The 20,697-nt window shown below is 45.8% G+C and overlaps 1 protein-coding gene across 5 annotated transcripts in view; it reads right to left on the bottom strand.

Annotated features, from left to right (window-relative positions):
- The window catches only part of FAM169A (family with sequence similarity 169 member A), a 385,897-nt gene that overhangs the window by 187,606 nt on the left and 177,594 nt on the right, over positions 1-20,697 (bottom strand). For all 5 annotated transcript variants that reach the window (XM_085632310.1, XM_085632313.1, XM_085632312.1 and 2 more), the window contains exon 6: positions 20,199-20,378. In XM_085632310.1, the coding sequence (XP_085488436.1) occupies positions 20,199-20,378 (180 nt within the window). The remainder of the gene's footprint in view (positions 1-20,198; positions 20,379-20,697) is intronic.

Raw genomic sequence — 20,697 nt, 5'->3', positions numbered from 1 at the left:
AACCTCATCTAGTAGCGAATACGGCGGAAACCTCCAAGTGAATGGAGGGATACGTTTAACCGGGGTGTCCAATAAGAGGAGCAGCGGGGAGTGATCTGAAAGCGTACGCGGGAGGACCGCGCAACTCTTAACCAACGCAAATATCGACTGCGACGCTAGCCAATAATCTATTCTGGTGTGGACATTGTGGTAAGCAGAGTAGTGCGTATACCCCCCTCTACCCGGGTGCCCTTGCCTCCAGACGTCCACCAAGTCTAGTCTGGTGAGCTCCGCCTGCATGAGTGATGCCGCTGCCGCCGGGCGACGCGCCGGGCCGGAGGAGCGATCCAAGCTGCATTGTTTTTTTAACGGAATCTACAGGGGCTGTTAAAGTGGTTTTGCTCAGACGTCACATATTGGAAAACTCTCCCTCTTACGCTGTTAGGTCGTGCATCCTTATTCAAGATGCTTGCTCTGCCACGTTTTCTTTATGCGCTACATAACACTCCCATCCCGGTCCCCAGTACCTATTTTTCGCAGATTGATGCCGCAATACGGGACTTATTGTGGGACAATAGACCGCCTCGGATAGCCATGGCCAAGCTAACAATGGGCTGGTATGATGGAGGTATAGGACTGCCGGATCTGCACCTTTACTACCAGGCTTTACAACTGACAGCCATTAACCAATGGGTGTTCGGGAGACATGATGATCCCAGCTTTCGCACTGACCACTGGTTGTTGGGGAAAGGGGGCTATAATAGAGCTTTGTATACAAACCACAGAAAATTGTGCCTGACCGGCCCGACAGCGTGTACGGTGGAGGTGTGGCATGGGGTGCAGAGACGGATGGGCTGGCGGGGACGTCTTATGAAGGCTACCCCCCTGTCGGAACCGGACATTCTGGGGAGGCTTAGTGCTTACGCGGGGTTTAATAAGTGGGAGATGATTAGAATTTCCACAGTGGGCGATCTGTGGGTTAAGGACAAGAAGGCATCGTTTTTGGATCTGCAGACTAGGTACCAACTGGCACCATCTGAAAGGTTTCGCTACCTACAGGTCAGCCATGCTATTGACTCCGCCCTCCCTAAGAATACACCCCTTCCGGACTCCTCTCCCCTAGAGGATAGGCTCTTGTTGGACCCTATGAACCGCAAGGCTATATCTTTCACATACAAGTAATTGATCAACAACCGGGTCGACCCGATGTTGAAACTGAGGGCGTCTTGGGAGGCTGAATTGGGAGAACTGGCCGATGAGGACTGGCGAGAGGCGTTGTCCTCACCCCGAGATGTGGCTATCCCGATGCATCTTCGCCTAGTGCAGCTTAAAATTCTTCACCAAGTGTATTTTGATGCCACACTGCTCCATAGGCTTGGTAGGCGACCTGACGCACTCTGCCTCCAACAGACGGGAACATTTCTGCATATCCTATGGGGCTGCCCTCACATACAACGATACTGGACTGACGTTACCAGACAACTGACTAGGACGTGTGACATGACTATCCACCCGACGCCCACATTATGTCTCCTCAATATCTGGGAAGCAACGGACCTCACACAGGCCGAACAGTCATGGGCCACAATGGGGTGGTGTATAGCGAAACGGAACATTGTCCAGAAGTAGGGAGTGGACACTATACCGTTGATGACAGATTGGGCAAAGGATATGGATCATGCTATGATCGCTGAAAAGTGGGGGAACTGGAATAAGTATAGGGGGAGATATGTGTCTCTCTGACGGTAAAACTAAGGAGGGAGAGGCTCCTGGGGGGGAGGGGCGAGCAAATGATTTGATTGCTCACGCGGTGGGCAATCAGGAATAGACAAATATGTATGCAGTTTCCTGACCCGAAGACATGTAAGTGCTCTCCATGCGGATTGAAAGGCAATTGTTGGATTTTGATACCCTGGACTCCCGCTGGATTGATGAACGCTGAGACCGATTTGTAATCTTACGTACTTGCCTGCCTAAATTGTCAATGTTATTGTCTCTGCTGCTCAATGCAATAATAGCTTCCTAGGCAATTGACGTTATTAATAGGTTGATATTTAAGACGTGTCCAAATAGTATAGCCAAAACAGTTTTTTTTTTTAAATTCACATTAGTGTTTATTGTTAATATGATTCTCACAGAATCAAAGACCAAATCAATAAAAAGAGCGATTCAACAGTGCATTTATACATAATGTAGACATTCAGTGTAATAATATTCATCAAACAACAGTTAAAATTAAAACAGATCAGTGGCCATATGGTTATCTTCTACGCGCGTTTCGGCGAAAAGTACGCCTTCGTCAGGAAAAGCCACAATTCTTCAAAAGGCAGTCTAGCGTATGGATAGCAAATGAAGGATTTGTCAGGAGGTAGCATAAACAGCCTGATAGTTGGTGCAATGCTATTGGCAATATAATTTCACAGTAGCTGAAAAACGTTGCAGGGTGTTGCTAGTGATGATCGTAAAACCTGTTCTGTTTTTTGGATGGCTTTTCAGGTATAGAGATCAATTGATTTGAACGGACTGGGTATTCATTCATAAGTTCAGGATATTTTCTTTATGCAGCAAGATTCTCTTGCTGTGTTAAACGAATGAGCAGTACGCTGATAGATGTTTAAAATGATGCCGTGTGGATGACGGGCGTCTCGTTTTGAGAACAGATGTCCTGATCTGCAGCGTGGTGAAATACCGATTGCTTCTTCGTGAATGCTAGCTTAGCAGTAGGTCGGGCTGCTGCCTTTGTTTCTACTAAAAACTGTTTAAAGGCAGCCTTTGACTCAGTGCCTCGAAATCTGTTATGGAACAAATTGCTTAGCTGGGGTATCCCAAGTAAACTGTTGAAGGCTATTATCCTTTTGTATACGGATACCTGGGTTCAAGTCAGGCTGGGTGATGGTAGTTCTTTATCAGAACATATAATGGCCTAAAGCAAGGTTGTGTTCTTGCCCTTGCCTTTTTAACTTATTTTTATCAGATCTTCTTCAGCATTTGGACTCTGTTAATGCCCATGCCCCAAGGTTGGGAGGGGTGCAAATCAGATTCCTCCAATATGCTGATGATACTATCCTTCTGAGCCACACTCCTATTGGCCTACAAGGACTCATACAAGCTTTTGATGACTACATTCAAATAAATGGCCTTGAACTGAATGTTAAAAAAACTAAAATCATGAAAATTGGACCTGCAAAACAGAAGTTTAATACATGGAGGGCTAGAGCAGGGCCAATTGAAGTAGTTAAAACATATAGATGTTTAGGGGTGGTGTTAGATAATAGAGTCTCGGTTAAATACCATTTTAAAGACATAAGGGCAAAAACTGCGATTTTAATGCATGCTTTAAATGTTTCAAAAAATCTTTGAATTGTAAATCATATGATCATATCCTTAAATTCATGAAAGCCAAATTACTGCCAACCCTGTTATATGGCTCACCCATTACCCAAGGGAAAGATGCAAAACTCCTAGATTCACTGGTAGTTAAGGCCATCAAATCAACATTAGGGATCTCCAGATCAGTAGGCCAAGCAGGCATAAGATTAGAATTTGGTCTCCAAAGACAGTGCTTGGTGTTAGAAGGAGCTTTTTTTTTAAATGTATGTACTCTATGTTTTCTTCTGCTTCTGCTTCCCTAGGGAACCATTGCTGGCTAGAAATAAATAAGTCTGCTTATGCTGTTAAATGGAGATCTCATATTTTAACCTGCCTAAGGGATATTGGTCTGCAAATAGCGCTCCAAGATTTGCAAATGCCCAATTATAAATTAATCTTAAAAAAACTGATCAAAGCTGAATCCCTTAAGTTGGATAAAAACGCACTAGCAGGCGAAAACGATGTATGGTATGTGATTAACTCATACCAATTTTTACGTAATAAGCCATATCCGACTGCTCATTTCTCCGCAACAACAAAAAATAGTCTTTTAAATCTACGACTGGGAATAAATCCAACAAAAGAGGGCTCTCAGCCTTGGATTCAGCAGTGGCCGGATTCTAACTGTAGACTATGCGGATGGCCACAAGAATCATTAGTACATATAGTATGCGTGTGTCCTAAATTGATTAACATTCGGCGTACCTTCCTGAAACCCTTATTTTTGAAGATCGGGGTTGGATCATCTGCCTTTTTCCAACAGGCACCTATCAGTTGCAGGGTGCAGCACAGCAAGAGCAAGATCAAAATCACTGGTAACAAGGCCTTGCATAGGCCTGCGATCCCCCCTTGTACTCAGACAAACAAACCTGTGAACTATTCTATGTTTGGGGCACCTCCGTCTTTAATCATGACCTGCTGTAGGCTGTGCAGTGTTTGGATGGCGATTGACAAATTGTCATGGGGATGAAGGTACAGCACGCTGTACCTATCTTGGCGCATACCCCTCTTTCCCTTGCGGTCATTAAGTCCAATACATACCAACGTTGCATCCCCATGAGGTGAATGGTGCACATTTGTTCTTTGATTGCGTTGAGGCCATCTTCAGTGGTGTTCATCATTTTCAGCAGTTCCCAGCTGGTGATCTGCAGCCACCAAGCTTTGGCCTTGGTTTGCATAGTGAAGAAAGGGATTGAACCTCCTACACCTCTTTGCGCATCGGTGAAGAGCCGGAGCTCTTTAGGAATGTCACTGAATTTGTCCCAACCAAAGTACTTGGCTGATCTTTTGTGTAATTGGTGTAGAAGCACAGTGCTTTTACTCATGGGGTGGTGATGCAGTGTTGAAAGATTTTCTCCGGGTATTACCAAAGTAGGCGTGTAGAGGGCGACCAGTGACCAAACGCCTCTCCAGTCTCGGATGAGCTGGGTATAGGCATGTTTGCGCACTGCCAGCAATAGTCCATCAAGGTGGAGGTCTCCCACTACTTATCATTATTATAAGTTATACTCTTGAAATTGCTGTTCACGGATATAGTCCCCTTCCCTCTAAAACACAAGGAATATATGGGTAGCCTACTGACTACTAAGGATTTTCCTTACCCTCTATCCATGTGCACCCTCCTGCCTCTAAGTTCCAGTTTTTTTGGCACTGTGTCAGTAGGGTATAACTCAACCTGCCCCCATGGGACCCGTTGTTAATTCTGCTCCCCAAACTGATCGCTCTGTAGGTGGACTAAACATTGGGGTTCCACTTGTTATTAATGAATACGGCTCCAGTTACACTAAGGCCTAGCCTTGGTCCACAGGTTAATACTTGTGAGGACACTTTATTGCACCGGAATTAGGGCTTGGTGAGCTACAAGAAACCCTTATGGGGCATGGTTTTAGGCCCTATGTTCGAATACCATGTTTGCCCCTTTTCTTTGAGTATGTCTAGCTTGGACTGGATCTCATCCTGCTCTTTCATGATGCAAAGGACTTTGGGTATGATGTCATACTTGGTTAGGCTCACTGTGACTTCCTGTGGTGCTATAGTGTTGGGCTGGATTTTAAATCTTATTCAACATAGGTATAAGTGTATGAGGCATAAGGTCTTGGTGGGCGGTACCTCCTGGGACAAGTATAGTCTATCTGAACCTACTGCATCGGATATCAATGAACAAACATAGCAGGAACTGCTAGATACTTGGCTCCCCACTGGGGTCATGTGCTGATACCAGGTGTTGTGTAATAGTGAGCTGTGTAATGCATGTGGGGTGCTGTCGTGGTGTGTGGTGAAGTTGTATGCTAAATGTGTTAGATCCCAGGACTCACGTTACACCACTTTACTTGGTGACCTCGCTGAAACTTGACCTGTTCCTGTAGACAAATAGTTGAAACAAGCAATGGAAATGCAATAGGTCTCGCATTTGCTTAAGCTAGAGCTATTGGCGTTGTAAATGGCGTTGTAACTGACAATGACTTTTATCCATGTGTTATGGAGTGTATGTGGTGGGTAGTAAAGTTCCCGTTTTCAGATTTACTTGCAGAGTGCAGGAGCACACTGCTTCTGATTCATTCACCAGCGCAGTAAAACACTCAGTTTTGTTTCACATAATCCCCAGGGTGGCTAAAAAGCACCACGTCCAGGGTGAAAAGTGATTTTGGCGGCGCATCTTGCTCCCGGGCTCCTAAATATAAACCCCCTTCATGTCTTTCACCCTACGTGCCTGACTCTGAATTGACTGTATATGGGAACACTAAAAAAAATAAAGGATAAACAAAACCAAGGAACGGGTTGCGGACGACACAGAGGGCGGGTAGAGGCTCTTAAATGACTGTATGCAAATAGTTTGTTGTTAGTATGTTTAAGCAATGCTTAATATTGCCTAATAATTTATAAACCTGTCCTAATTTACGGGTATATGGTCGCTTGTCAGATTTCTTCTTACAGTATCCCATCAATTTAGGAGACGAATAGGAGGCCATGGGTAATATTAAGATATTGATAAGCACAAGCACAGGCCTTCAGAACACTATTCGTTTTGTTGCCTACCGCTGTTTTTTCGGTAGGTGTCTAACTATTTCTCCTGGAGAGTTATATATTGATTTCAACAGTGGAGATGCCCTGGGAGAGTGAAGTCTGCCATGTTGGGACTTCAGCTTTAATGTGCATTATTTATTTGTTTTGGGAGCAGGGTACCTTATGCTTCAGATAGGAGAACTCAATACGTTCTTGACTGACTGGTCTGTCTAGGTCGTGGGCAATCTTCAAGGATAATAAATTACCTCTTTATTACTTTTCGTTCTCCGGTGCCTTCCTTCTTCACACGAACATTGGCGTGTGTGGTTTTCATTCTTCATGATCAAAATCGGAGCCTGAGACATTCACAAACTGTGGTGCTGAGGCAGGGGGTTCCTGTTACAAGGGATAACTTTAGATGAAGTTAAAACATTTAAGTGATAATTTGCCAACTGTCCTCACGTCGCAATTTCTGGTCAGTTTGGCAAATTTCTAAGCATTGAAGTGTAATTGGGAGTTGAACCGGCGGGGTGTATATTTGCAGGAACATGATTGGCCTGTCACCAGGCACCTTTACCCACTGAGCAATTTGCGCTGACTTGCAGTGACCGTGGCTGTAATTGTTGGACAACGGTAGCTGGTGTTGCCAAAAGTGTTCCAATGAGAGTGATTAAACAGAACATGGCCTTAAAATGTAAACAGAAAGTCCTTTCACTCCAGTGTGTTTGAAACAAAGGCAGCCCTTGTTAACATCTAAAATGTCCGGAGACAATGGTGGGGAATCGCTGTGCGGCCCGGAGACAAAGGGACTGGACGGGCCGGTGGAGGAGGCCCCATATGTCAGCAGGGATGAGGCCTAATTGCACGGCTTGGCCTGACACCGGCTGCGTTGTGAGGCGGGAGGGGCGTGTGGAGGCTGCTGCAGTGCACATAGATGCAGAGGGCAGAGCAGGGCAGTCTGTGAAGGGCTGCCCGTGCACCATGTGAGCATAGCTTTTATGCACAGAGCAGTACAGAGACACCCGCACCTTGTGCTCATCTGTGCACTTCAGCCATGCACTTACCAGCACCATGTACAGGGGCGGTCTATAGAGCGTGACTGCTAGGCAGTAAAACAGAGGCCCTTAGGGTGCCAGCGAAGGCATGGCTGCCGTGCACGGATGCCTCTTCTACTCTGTGCACAGAAGCCATGCTTATATAGGTGGTTGTTAAGATGACATCTCGCAAAAACATCAGAGAGCTTTACGATGCCAAGCACGGATGCCATTTAAAGAGGGCAGGAGGTAGCATGTGTGCAATAGATGCCATCGTGGAGCAGCAGAGCCTGGGTGGTCTGTACAGGGTGGCAGTCGTGCACAAAAGGGCATTAGGGTGCAGACAAATACCCTGGTATTGTGGTCATGGGGCCATGGGTACCCTGAGATGATGTTGGTCATAAAGCAGAGGGCAGGGAATAAACGGTTGGTGCATGGTGGCACCGTGCAGAAACTCTCGGAGGCCCTTGGGTGAGCGCATGGATGCCATGGACCTATTGCTGGAATTGCCCTCAGTAAGAATGCTTGCAAGCCTAGTGGTAGGGCAGGAAGGTATGTGGGTGGTGCAAGCCGTGCAGAAGATGCAAGTGGAGGCAAAGGTGCCCAGCACAGAGCACCGGGGGGCAAGGCCAATGCATGGGACAGGGTGTAGCGGTTTCTGGAAAACCAGGCGGAGGTCTCGGGAGGCTGTGTCTGCGAACTACCGGCTGCTGTAAGCCAATATGCTTTAAAGGACGGCCGTCCTCATGGGGCAGGGGAGGTGAGGGGGGGCCCAGCAGCCCATGGGGCAGGGGAAAGGGAGGGGGGCACAGCATCTCTCCCCCTCTAGATTTGCCAGGCTCACACAGCAACAAATATGGCCGCCGGGCAAAGAGCGCAGGCCTGTATTAGCAGTTGCGGCATTGCATGCACTTGGAGGGGGAGGTGGTTGGTCCTAGTCCGAGGGCACAGGAGGACCGGGTAGGGAGGGCACGGAATATTTTATCAGAAGCAGCTCGTAGTCTAAGGTCAGTCCGGGCACTTTCATTGAGAAAGGATTGGCGGCGGTTTCACACACAGAGCAGCCCTGGCACTTGTTTTTAACCGAGGACCCTGGACTGTCCGCCCCTCCACCCAACTCTTGTTTGTGAACCCTTTCAAGAAAGTGGCAGAGCATGGGCAGGAAACATGCAGAGGGCAGATATCAATCAATCCATCTAGATAAGAGCCGGGTTGGACAAAGAAGGCTCGGTCGGTCCCAGGGCGGCGAGAGGGCACCTAGATAGGGAAGTGGTTGAGTGAATGCGGAGTGTCCCAGAAGTGGGCGCCGCGCTGAGTCCTAAAGTTAAACAAAGCTGAAGATTTCCAAAGACGGACGGATTGTGCTAATGTCCGCTTCTTCTCTCGCAGCACTTCCGGTTCTTCCCCCGCCCTCTCCTGCTCGGGGTGAGGTTACAGGTGAAGTGCCTGGAAAAAGTCTGGATTACGGGGGAAAGCAGCGGCGCCAGCAGTACTGCTTAAAGTATGTGGAGCAGACTTCGCGCAGGAAAAATTTCTGGGGAAAGGGAGCACCTGGGAGAGGGCACGGCGCCTGTTGCTATTTTTAATGCAGCGCAGAACAAAAGAAATGCGCGTCCCATAGTAGAAGATACAGCTCCCCATGCTGGGCTGCAACAATTGTGAACAACAACAAGGTGAGGAGGGAGCGGAGGGCGTCACGCTCCCAACCACGACCGGCACTTACATTTGTCGGCAGGGTCTGACGCACGTCCGTCAGGAAGGGGTAAAAAAAAAAAGTGCTTAGAGTGTAACGCCGGGAGTAAAGCATCCAGTCCAGATAGGTGTAGCTAAAACTGCACAGGGTGGTAACCGGGAGGGACTAAAAAGCCTCACTAACAATGGGAAGCCAGGGTTTAGCATGCGCGATGACGCTAGCTAATGGGAAAAAGGGGCGACTCCTACACTCCATTTCTGTAACTGTATCGATCACAAGAAGCCTCGCAGAGCGAGCAACAAGCTTGCGCTGCAACGCAGGTCTGCGAGACCTAAAAACATGAAATTACAAAAGGCAAAAGACAATACATAGGTGGAGAGGTGTGGCTCACTAGGTAGAGGCGGCAGACCCGTAAGCAGAGAATCGGCCATGGACCAGGGTTCAATTCCCGACGCGGCAGGGTCGTGGACCAGGGTCAAAATGGACTTGATAATTCTCGCCTCGGTACCTACTCTAACCAGGAACACACTCGGCAACTCTGGGCATTAAGCTTGCCTCATCTCTACAACGGCCCCCCACAGACGCCGGGGATGCCTGGTTTCACCTTGGAGATACCCAGAAAGGGACCATCTCACAGGGATAGCCAGGATGGGTTCCCCAGCGGTCCACAGCGCCGGGACGCCCCCGTTGGTGGGCAGCTGTGCGCTTTACAAGCTTACAACATCAACATTTACATTTACATTGTTTTTAGTCGGGGTATGAAAGAGGCTAAGTAAAGTCTGGGAGGAGCCCTATGGGTGCTCCAGTCCGCTAAGTGATTGTAAAGTCTAGGGGAAACCTGACGGGCGCTTCTGTCCCCAAATTGTACATAGTTCATGTTGGAAAAGTCTTTGATGGTGACTTCTTTGATGGTGGTGGCAGTGATAGGTCCAAGCGAATGTCAGACAGGTGGATCAATGACACTTTCCCTTCAACCTTGACATCTGTAGGAGTTGCAAAGAATATTTTATGGGGCCCTTTAAACTTGGTGTCTCTCCACTGGCAATGAAAGTTGTGGACCAGAACTCGGTTCCCGAGCTGCAGGATGATGTAGGGTAGGTCCACAGAGGTGAGCACCGCCTTCCTTTGGGTAATCTGTTTAGAGAGGAATCTGCAAGCTTTGGTCTATTAACATATATCTATCTGTGTGTGTGTGTGTGCGTGCGTGTGTGTGTGTGTATACATATACACACATTTAATTACCGAGGGCATCAGAGCTGGACTCGGTGCTTAATTTGGTTCTGTTCTGAGGTGCTGGCGTCTGAATTGAATAACCAGTGACTAGCCGATGGAGGGGTCGAGTGGTGCTCTCTGCTTGTAGTGTTCCTTAGAGTGAACAGGACTAGGGGCAAGCAATGCAGCCATTTCTTACCCATGGTGGTGCACAGTTTGCTCAGCTTGGTTTTATTAGCAGGCCATTGAGGCGTTCCATTGTGCCATTGCTTTGGGGGTGGGATGCTGAGACAAGCATGTGGGTTATACACATCAGGGTACAGTGTTTATTGAATATTTTGTTTATGTTGTCTGATTGGTTGACTTCTGGTAACCCCCACCTGGGTATGACTTCTCGAACCAGAAAGGTAGGTGTGGCTTTAGCGTCACAGTGCCTGCAGGGGCTGCATCTTTCCATCTAAAAAAGGGGCAGACCACCATAATTACATATCAGTAAGTGGCACACCTGTCGATCATGTTGATGAAATCTATGTTTAATGCCTAGAATGGCGTAGAAGGTCTCGGGATCGATGAGGCTGTGACCTTCAGTGTGTGTTTAGGTGTATGCAGCTGACATACTTTGCACTTGTTTAGGTACACAGAGATCATTTCTGCAGCGCAGGGAATAAACCAGTTGTAGTCTGGAGAGCATGCTCTCTTTAGGGGTGTGTGCCAGGTGAAGGAGCTGGTTCAGGGCTGTGTAGAGTAGGCTTTGGGGCATGATGACTCTCCCTGTAAAAGTGACCCTGTACATGAATGAGATCGTGGGGAGTCTGCATGCATCCCCTAGACTCCCAGAGTTCTCCCTCATGTAGGAGAGCCGCTTCTTGCATTTCCATAAGGTACAACCTAGCTGTCTCAGTGTATGGTAGTTTGGAAGGTGGCGAGTGGTCCTCTGAAAGTACGAGGAACAGGTGGATTGCTCCATTGGTCACATAGGCCACCTCCTTTTAGGCTCAGTCGGCAAGTGTGTTGCCCCGGGAGATACAGTCCTGGCCTTCTGTATGTGCAGTGCACTTGACGACTGCTACTCGTTTCGGCAGCATCCATGCGTTGATGAGGAGCTCTAACAGATCCCTGTGCATTACTTGTGTGCCGTCAGATCTGAGGAAGCCTTATCTCTTCCATCTGCTTATACTGGAATGTACGGTAGTTATAGCATAGACTGAGTCAGAATATACTGTAATGGATGTCCCCTGTGGCTTGTGTGATGGGCTCAATGAGTGCCACCAACTCGGTTGCTTGTGCAGAGAGGCACAGGAGCAATGTCAGCTTTGCTGCGATTTGCAGGGAATCTGAGGATGTCTGACTATCTCCTGTGACCACTGCTGCCCCTGTGTGCCTTACACTGGTTTCTTGATCTTAGACAGAGGAGCCATCTAAGAACATGACTTTGCTGTTGGGGATCGGGTCTTCTTCATCCCTGACAGATTTGTGTGGTGTCTGCACCGGAAGTCATGGACTTCCTGTCCTTCTTGTACTTCATGGGCAATTAAGGTGGCTGGGTTGACGATATGGCACCGCACTATTTTGAGCGCTGGTCTGGACAGCTTAAGCTCATATCCTGAGACTCATTGGGTGGTCAGGGTGCCTTTCCCTTACCTTTCTGTATGATTGCGAACCCTGCGTGTTTGGTGAACAGTGTGAGGGGTCCCCCCTTGATAATGGAGGTGCTTTTGTCCACCGCAAAGGCTGTGGCGGGCAGGGCCTGCTTGCAAGGGAAATGTCCCTCCATCACATTGTCAAGGTGATTAATGTACTACGCAATGGATTTGTGCCCTAAGGAGTACTTGTGGGTGAGTACTGCCGTCATCCCCTATCCGTTGCTATTGATAGGATTTGTAGAGCGTCCATATACCCAGCGGCGTTTTGGCGCTGTCTGACAAGTGTAAGTTGCCCATTTAGTTAGAGAAAAACCAGGTCTTTAACAATTTTCTGAAAGCCAAGACAGTAGTGGCGGACTTCAGATTTTGAGGAAAAATGTTCTATTTTAGAGCAGTGGAGAGCGTAGGGATCTGCCTGGAGTTACGATTTAAGGTTGTTCTTCAAGTTGTCAGGGCCTAATGCAGACTATGGCAGAACAGGAAGAATTCCTTGTTTTAGTCTGGGGTCCCAAGTACAGTTGTGTTTGTGATTTCTTCTTTCAATTAGGAGAAGGCATCCTGCATCCCAAGGGTCCATGTTAGTTGGGTACCACCGGACTTTGCATTCTTTATTGCGGCCAGTAAGGGGGCTAAGAGGGTACTGTAGTCGAAAACTCATTGCCTGATGTAGTTGCAGAGCCAAGAAATTATTGCATCTCCTTCTTTGTCTGGGGTAGTGCAAATGCTCTAAGGGTGTGTGTTCGCACGAGTGTGACCGTCTTCCATTTTTTTTAGGTTTACTTTTTTTTACTGATTTTAAAAACAAAATAACATGAAATGTATTTGCTTGTCCCATCCCTCCTCCTCTCACCCCCTAAACAAAAAGAGTTGTGAGTAACACTGTGGGCAAATAAATATATATCCATGCATGACATTATATCACTTAACCAGCATAATTGGAACTATCGTATCAAATTACAGCAGATTCCTGAGGCTGAGATCAGCTGACCCAAATAGCTGACCTCCTGTAGTACGCATTGTACTTTCTTCTTATCGTCTTCAGGCCTTGAAAAATCTACTCGCCCACTAGCAATGGTGAGTCACATTTTATAAGGTTGAGCTATTTGTAACACCTACTGGTCAGTCTGGCGAGTAAACAATCTGAAAAGTAACAGGTATTCTGGTGATTCAGAAAGTAAATGCGCAACAAAGATGCCTTTACATTTTATATTTATCTTTACACATTTGCAGCCCGATTTCCTTAAAGTTAAACGGGATGCATTTAAAAAAGAAAAATGAAACTTCTCAGCTTCATTTTTTTAAGGCCAGGCAGTGGTTCCTGGGACCACTGCCTGCTCTTAAAAAGTATTTTCTCACACACTCACAAAGGGGAAGGGGTCCCCTGGGGACCTCTTCCCGTTTGTGAGTGGTTTACCACCTACTTGAATTAGGTGGTAAACTGCAAGTGTTTTGCGGCCGCAAATGCGGTCGCAAAACAATAGTACATGGCATGGTGACTCGCTATTAGGAAGGCACGCCCCTTCCTAATAGCGAGAGTCAGTGACTCGCAAAATAGCATTTCTACATGCCATTACACTTTTTTGCGGTCGCAAGCGGGAGGATCTCCTGTTTGCAGCCTCAAAAAAGGGTCATACATCTAGCCCAATGTGCTACCACTTCATTCTTTTGCAATGTATTAAAAGGGATAGGTCTTTTGTTCTTGTGCTGCCCTGCATCAAAATAAAGTGCTGACATTTCATCATTAATAATGATGGAGCTTTCAGACTTTCATATAAGCTTGGATACATCTTATGAAGTTCAGGGGAATCCCGTTCTCTACACACAGCCCAGAGAAAGTTTCATCTAAATCTATCAAACAACTTTTTGGCATTTTTATAATGACCATCTATGGCAGGTTTTCCTACCTGACATTTCCGTAGCTATTGATAAGGTTATCGCATGTACATATACGTTTCTCTGGGGTATAAATCTGATTTATTCCTCAATAATATCCTCAATGATGGTATTTTTCTAGTGAGTGGCCATAATAGTAAGATACATTTTAGAATCATAATATATATTTTTTTTATCTTCCTGTTTTACCTGGGTTTGCACAACATCTAAGAAATGATACATCGAGCAGGAAAACAATCGTCAATCCAAAGTAGTATAATATTTATAAGAGTGTAACACAAGTGTACCGTTCATTCATGTAAACAAGTTCAGAACTCCAGTCCTCATCTGAGGGGCATGCCATTGTAACCTGGACATTTCAAATTATTTCAATTGAATTCACCAGTCCAAGTAAAATTTAACTCCATCTTCTTGCCTTTTTCTCACAATCAAGTAAGGCCCCGGTCTAAGCCATGCCAGACGAGTCCTATACTTCCCTCAATGTGACATTAGATAAGAGGCGTAAAATAAATATGCATTCCCCTCTAACACGTCTTTCACTACCTTATAATCTACATGATCCATATGGACTACATTTAAATATGATACTGGATGAGAAGACCCACGTCTAGCTTGTCCTTGCTCCTAGTTTTAAGAAGATGCCATCTTCTAGGTTTTGAGTATTCTTCCAACGGGCATAATTTGGTTAAATACTTGATACAACTTTAAGAATATAGCGGGCATGTTCAATGTATTCCGTTCATTTGCAGCAGAATATGAGCCAGAGACCTTGTTATTGGCAAATCATTTACTGGTTTACTTTATTGCCTTAATGGTTATCAACTGTATTATCTGTTTTTGATGTTTGATATTAATCTGTGCAATATATTCTTAAATTAATTTGTCTTCCAGGGTTGTTAACTCTTTATACAGTTCTTGATAGTATTGTGAATAAGAGGATGATTTCCTCTCATAAAGGCTCCACATTTTACTCTGCTTTTTCACACTATTCATAATTGTCCCTATGCATGTATACATCTTTTTTGCATCCACTTAAGGATGATTTGATTAAGTAAATTTAGCTTTTCACATATTTGGAGAATGAAAGTTTTTTTGTCAGTAGATGGTTGGTCTATCAAGGCCTATACCAGTTTGATCATATTTGAATGGCTGTTTATTGCTTAATGTTTGCATTATTGATCCATATATAACTTATTACGGGTTCACTAAGGTACGATTTCAATATATCCCACACAGTAATAATATTAGCAGAATTAACATTATTATGCAGCAAGTCTTGATATGACATTTCATTTTCATTCCAAATTCATTCAATTGTATCAATTTTCGATTCATCATTCATCTTTGTTCATGTCATTGATGTGAGAAGTTGGCCTGATATATGATGTCACTAGTTCTAGTGTACACCTTGTATCAGTCCAAACAACCCTTATGGTGATTGGTTGTAAAATCAACCTTATAGACCAGCTATCCTAGTGGTAGCATTCACAAGAGCAGTCTTAGGCTAAACTCTGTATGGCATGTGAAGCCAGCTGTTATACCATTTGCAACCCCTTGAATACCAAATGAAAGGACACCACAACAGATATATTATAAAAATAGAATGTATTTATTCTAGTCAACATACCCTCAGCACTCTTTATGAGATTCGAGGTAAGTACAACACAGTCTTATTTAAGCATACATAAGTCACACAGGTAAGTAATACAGTTAGGCCCTAGGGGCCACGCAAACCATATACTAAGTTAGTGGTATAAGAACCACGGTCACGAACACAGGTTAGGCCTAGGGAATCGCTGGGGCTACACTATCCTATCAGTTGCTAGGCAGTGGGAGGCCCACGGGATTCAGGTGCAGAGTGGAAACACTCACGCGTAATGCGTTAAAGTCGATAGAAATAGTAGTAGACTTGGAAACTAGACACTAGGATAGTCAATACCCTTGTGAGCACCGGAGTACTCAAGTTACCTAGCCCACGGGCTGCGGGTGCATAGGTGTGAACTTGCGTCGGGTTTTGTCGTCGACTCCTATGGATGCCTGAAGAAAAGATGCTGACAGGCAGTCAGTGAAGAGTGTCCGGTGGATTCCAAGGATGGAATCAGGAAGGAAGATACCTGCAAGCAGAGGGGACAGAGTCTAGGTCACCAGCCAGGAGCCGGGAAGGAACCAGGAGGGAACCAGGCGATGTCGTGAAGATGCAGGTGAAGAGGTGAAGCTTGTCGCAGCAGCCACGGGTACCAGGAGGCGTAGAGGACGACCAGAACCAGGAGGCGAGCTGTCCCACGAGGGCTCTTGCTGTCGGCGGCGTCGATGTCGAGTTGGGACACAACAAGCCTTGGCAAGCGCAACCCACGCAGAATGAAGGATTCGCTTCTGTTGCAGACCAGGAAGGCCTGAGGTGCTTCTCTTTCACAGGGAAGCAAGGGCCAGTCTGGAGGAGCCAAACCAGCGGTGGAAAGTTAAAGGTTCGTCGTCGCAAAGGCTACTAGCCAACGGGCAAGCAACCGGACAGACGCGTCGAGCAGGAAAATGCAGAAGGGCCCCACGCAGAACTCGTGGAGTGTGGAGGGCTGATCTTCGGTGCAGATGGTGCTCGGGGTTGGGGCTTCTCAATCCCCAGAGCACAACTTCGAGGATGCCTCAGAAGCTGCGCTGGAAGCAAGTAGCCAATTTTCCCAGGTAGCCGGTCCCACGTCTCTCGTCGCCTCCACGGATCTCAGCTTTGCTGTGGATCAGGGTCGGAGAAGTCTGGAAGTCAAGGCGCTGGTTGGGCTCTGCAGTCGGTTCCTCATAGAACGTTGAGCAAAGCAAACGGCAGGTCGCTTGATGGTGCCTGTTTGCACAGGGTGGCCACTCCTTGGCCACAAGGGAGATTCTTCAGTCTTCTTCCGTAGTCGAATGTCGAAGGTCCAGAGTTTCTGTTCAAGTTTCAGTTATCAGGATAATCCAAAGTCCTAGGGACTCAGCTCCCACTCTTACACTAATCTGGGGGGCTGGGTTACCTGCTAGGTTCCTCCTATGGGTGGGACCAGGGAGGGGGGTGGTTACACCCCCTTCCCTTTGTCCAGTTTCGCGCCAGGACTGGGGCTGGAGTGCCCCAGCACCGGTTTGAACTGGATATGCATGGGACACCTTGTGTGCCCCAGGCAGTGTCTCGTTTCATTCATCCCTCCCTGCCCCAATACACTAAGGCCTGTCTAGGGTGGTGCTAGCACCTCCCAAGGCAGGAAACCTATTGTCCAAGCTTCCCTCGCTGGAAGGACTCCCAGCAGCAGGAGGTCAGACTCGTGTCTGTGGCAGCAGCATCCATTTTGTGATGCTGGGGCTCTGGTTAACTTTAACTGGGTAGTAGGTCTTCAACATGTCTTCTCCCTCTAGAAGGGAGGAATACTATCCTCACTGCCAGAAATGGGGTGGGGGTAGTATTCCAAAGTGTTAGACACCTTACACGACATGTTTCGATAAAGCCAAACCATAGTTACCATAACCGCGAGGATTATAAGGCACTTTAAGAGTATATGGTAGGCGATATCATAGAACAGCTATAAGGACATAGTTCCGAAAGCTGCAGACAGGCTCAGCTCATGCTAGAGCACCATCTCATATTTTACCAAGCACTCTGCCTTCAGGATTGTTAAGGCCTGCCATAGGAGTGACTGATAGGTTACCCATGTGTCTATATATAAGGTAGGTATAGGAATACTACACCTAAGCAAGGGGTGATTACACGACCTTGCCCCAGCTGAGTGATCAGCCAGTTGTGTCATAATGGAAGGCCAGCCAGGGGTGGCATAATACATGCTGCAGCCCCTGGTAGGCCTAGGATACACCTATGCCCTGGGTACCTAAGGTACACTGTACAGGGCCCTAGAAGGTGATCCTTACCAATTGGGTTATGTTATGTTATGTTACATAGTATGAATTTAGAGAGAGAACAGCGGGGCTGTGGGTCTGATTAGCAGGCCCACAGCCACATCTAAGTCGAAAACCAGTGAAGCAAAATCAAAAAGTGGGGGTGAACATAGAAAGCAGACCCTACTCTCCTGCAATTGATACGACACTTTAATTACATTAAAAGGTCTGAACACATAACAAATATTTTCTAAACAATCTTTCATGATGCCAGAGACAAAAAAATATTTTAAGCAACTGCAGACAGTCCTATATCCATAAGGAACAATAAAAATTCAAGGCGTGTATGCAAGAAATTAACATAGCTTATAGATTGATGATCGGAACGCCTCAACGTTAGGAAGTATTATCAAGCTTCCACTATGAAATGTACTGACAGCAACTTGAGGGATAACTGCAGTGTACTTTCTGGTGTCTCTGCACTTGCAACTCACTGTGAACAGTATATCAATTTGCCAGCATAATCTCAGTTTTTCGGGAGTTCATCTGGAGATGATTCTCCGCAATCCAGGTGGCAATTGCTGTCATCCCAGCTGAAAAGTTTACTTTCACTTTGGTCAAATCATTGTCCAGAGAGATTGTAATCTGGGTGTCATCAGCATACGAGATTATTTCTAAACCCAAAGGCTTTAACCATTTTGGCGAGTGGGGCCACAGATATGTTAAAGAGTGAGGGGCTCAAACAAAAACTCTGGGGCACTCCCTTGTCCAGAATCAGAGTGCAAGATTTATAAGAACCCAAGATGATAGTTTGGGTTCTATTGGAGAGGAAATTGACACGCCTCAGGTGCGCAGTTCAATGGATTTCAACTTACGAAGTAACCTAGGATGGGAGACCGTATCAAATACTGCGGACAAGCCAAGCAGCATGAGCAAGGATGGTACATTAGCATCAAGAGCATCTGATGTGATCAGTAACAGCCACCAGAGCTGTCTCTGTGCTATATGATAGTCTAAAGTCCGATTGGGATGGGTCCAGAATCTCATTCATCTCTAGGTACTCTGTGAGTTGGCAATTAGTCCTTCCAGTAGTTTGCCTAATAAAGGGAGCAAGGTGATTGGGCAGTAGTTGGTAAGGCTGGACGAAGCCAGACTAGCCTTTTTTTTAATTGACTTGACCTGAGCCCCCTTCCACGGTAATGGGATTTTCCCGGTGTTAACTGAAAGACTGAAAAAGGAGTGGACCGCAGCGGCGAGCTGATTACCAAGGGAAGAAGATCTTAGGAGGGAAAATATCGATGCAAGCACCTCGTGAATTTTCTCGAAAGAGAAAGCTCTGAACTTTCCTAAACTACTGGCCTTGTCAAAAAGAGCTGTCTCAGAAGAACTATTAAAGTTCTGGTAGATGTCTTTAATTTTATCATCAAAATGATTAGCCAGGGTATCACAAAGTGCTTGTGATGTTCGAATTTCTTGTGCACAAGCTCAAGGGTTACGGAAATCGTTAAGTACTTTAAAGACTGTTTTAGACGCATTTCCAGCTTGGTTGATTTGATTTGAGATGAAGATTTTCCAGGCATTTTTTATATTGCAATTGTACAATTGTAAGGCTGCTCTATAAGTTTCCTTTTCGCTCATGGTGTTGGAGAGCCGCCACTATCTTTCTATCTTTTTACAGGATGCTTTCTCTGTCCTTTAATTGGAGATGTACCCAGGCGTATGGAAACCCTGTTTGAGTTGGAGGATAGGTTAAGGGGAGCAGTCTTATCCAAGGCCGCGTTTAACACTGTTTGGCAATCAGCAAGTGCTTGATCAACATCTGTCTCTGCTGAGATGGCGGCATACTCAAACTCCTGAGCAAGAGTCTGGGGTGATCTTCCACCAGCATCTGGATAGTTTTTTTATGAACATTAGGCATTCTCTCTGTCCTTATTGACTGAGGAATCCTGAAACCCCAGTTTCATTACTATGGCTAGTAATGCTTTAGAAACCCTGTTTCCAGCGCATATTTAACCTAATGTTTGCACTGAGCCCCAATATTTGCATCGAACATGGCTGCTTTTGAACAGATCTCATGTTTCGTCTGTATGTCTTTTATAAGAGGATGGAACTTACAGTCAAAAAAATGCTATGGACTTGCGACTTGATACGTATAACTTTGGTGCTAGTGCTGGTGCAAAAGTGGGAGTTATTTGTCTGAGTGCAACTGAACGGGAAGACATGCCCCTTCATCAAGATCCTGACTTTGATATTTCAGTAGTGGCAAGCTCAATGTAATGTCATTACACTGCCTTTCAAGCATATGACACATGATCAAACTAGACATCTTTTTGTCATTTCATACCATACAGGAACCTCTCTCAAATGTGACATTTTTAGTTTTCTCCAACAGGATTTGATTGACAAATATCTATGTATTCATATAATAAGCAACAGGTGCAGAATAATGAGGACACATTTTGCTTTAAAATCAATGTACATTTTCTTATGTACTGACTTGATTGAAAGGCTATTCCATACCTGCGTAAGTAGAAGATGAAATTGGATATCGTAAACCGAGTGCATCCTCAGAGAAGGAATCCACAAAATCCTCTAACATTTGGAGTCCAAAATCTTTCTCCCGATGCCTCCTTCTTACATACATGGTGTCTAGCACTGGAAGCTGGTATCTTTGTGTAAGGTAAGAGTTGCATATACTTCCTGTGGTCATGATTTAAAAGAAAGATAAACATGCATTAGTTGTCAATCTCAGATTATACACTGCTATTCTGTCAATCAGTAAACAAGCTTGAAAGCAGAGATTTCATCTGCTGATCTACTTGAGGTCAATATATGAAATTGCAAGCATCTTCACTCTATGCTTTTATTATTGAAGCACAGGTACATGTAGAGGCATACTCAGCTAAGGAACAGTAAGCCAGATACACTGGATGAAAATCATACAGCTACAGAGTAAAGCCATGGATTGGATTAAAAACTCACAAGTCCATGCCTGGCGCCAAGGTCACTAGAACACAAT

Source organism: Triturus cristatus, chromosome 2_1, assembly GCF_964204655.1.
Source record: "Triturus cristatus chromosome 2_1, aTriCri1.1, whole genome shotgun sequence".
NCBI lineage: Eukaryota > Metazoa > Chordata > Amphibia > Caudata > Salamandridae > Triturus > Triturus cristatus.
The sequence above is the reverse complement of the archived record's forward strand: the minus strand, read 5'-3'. Positions and strand labels throughout refer to the sequence as shown.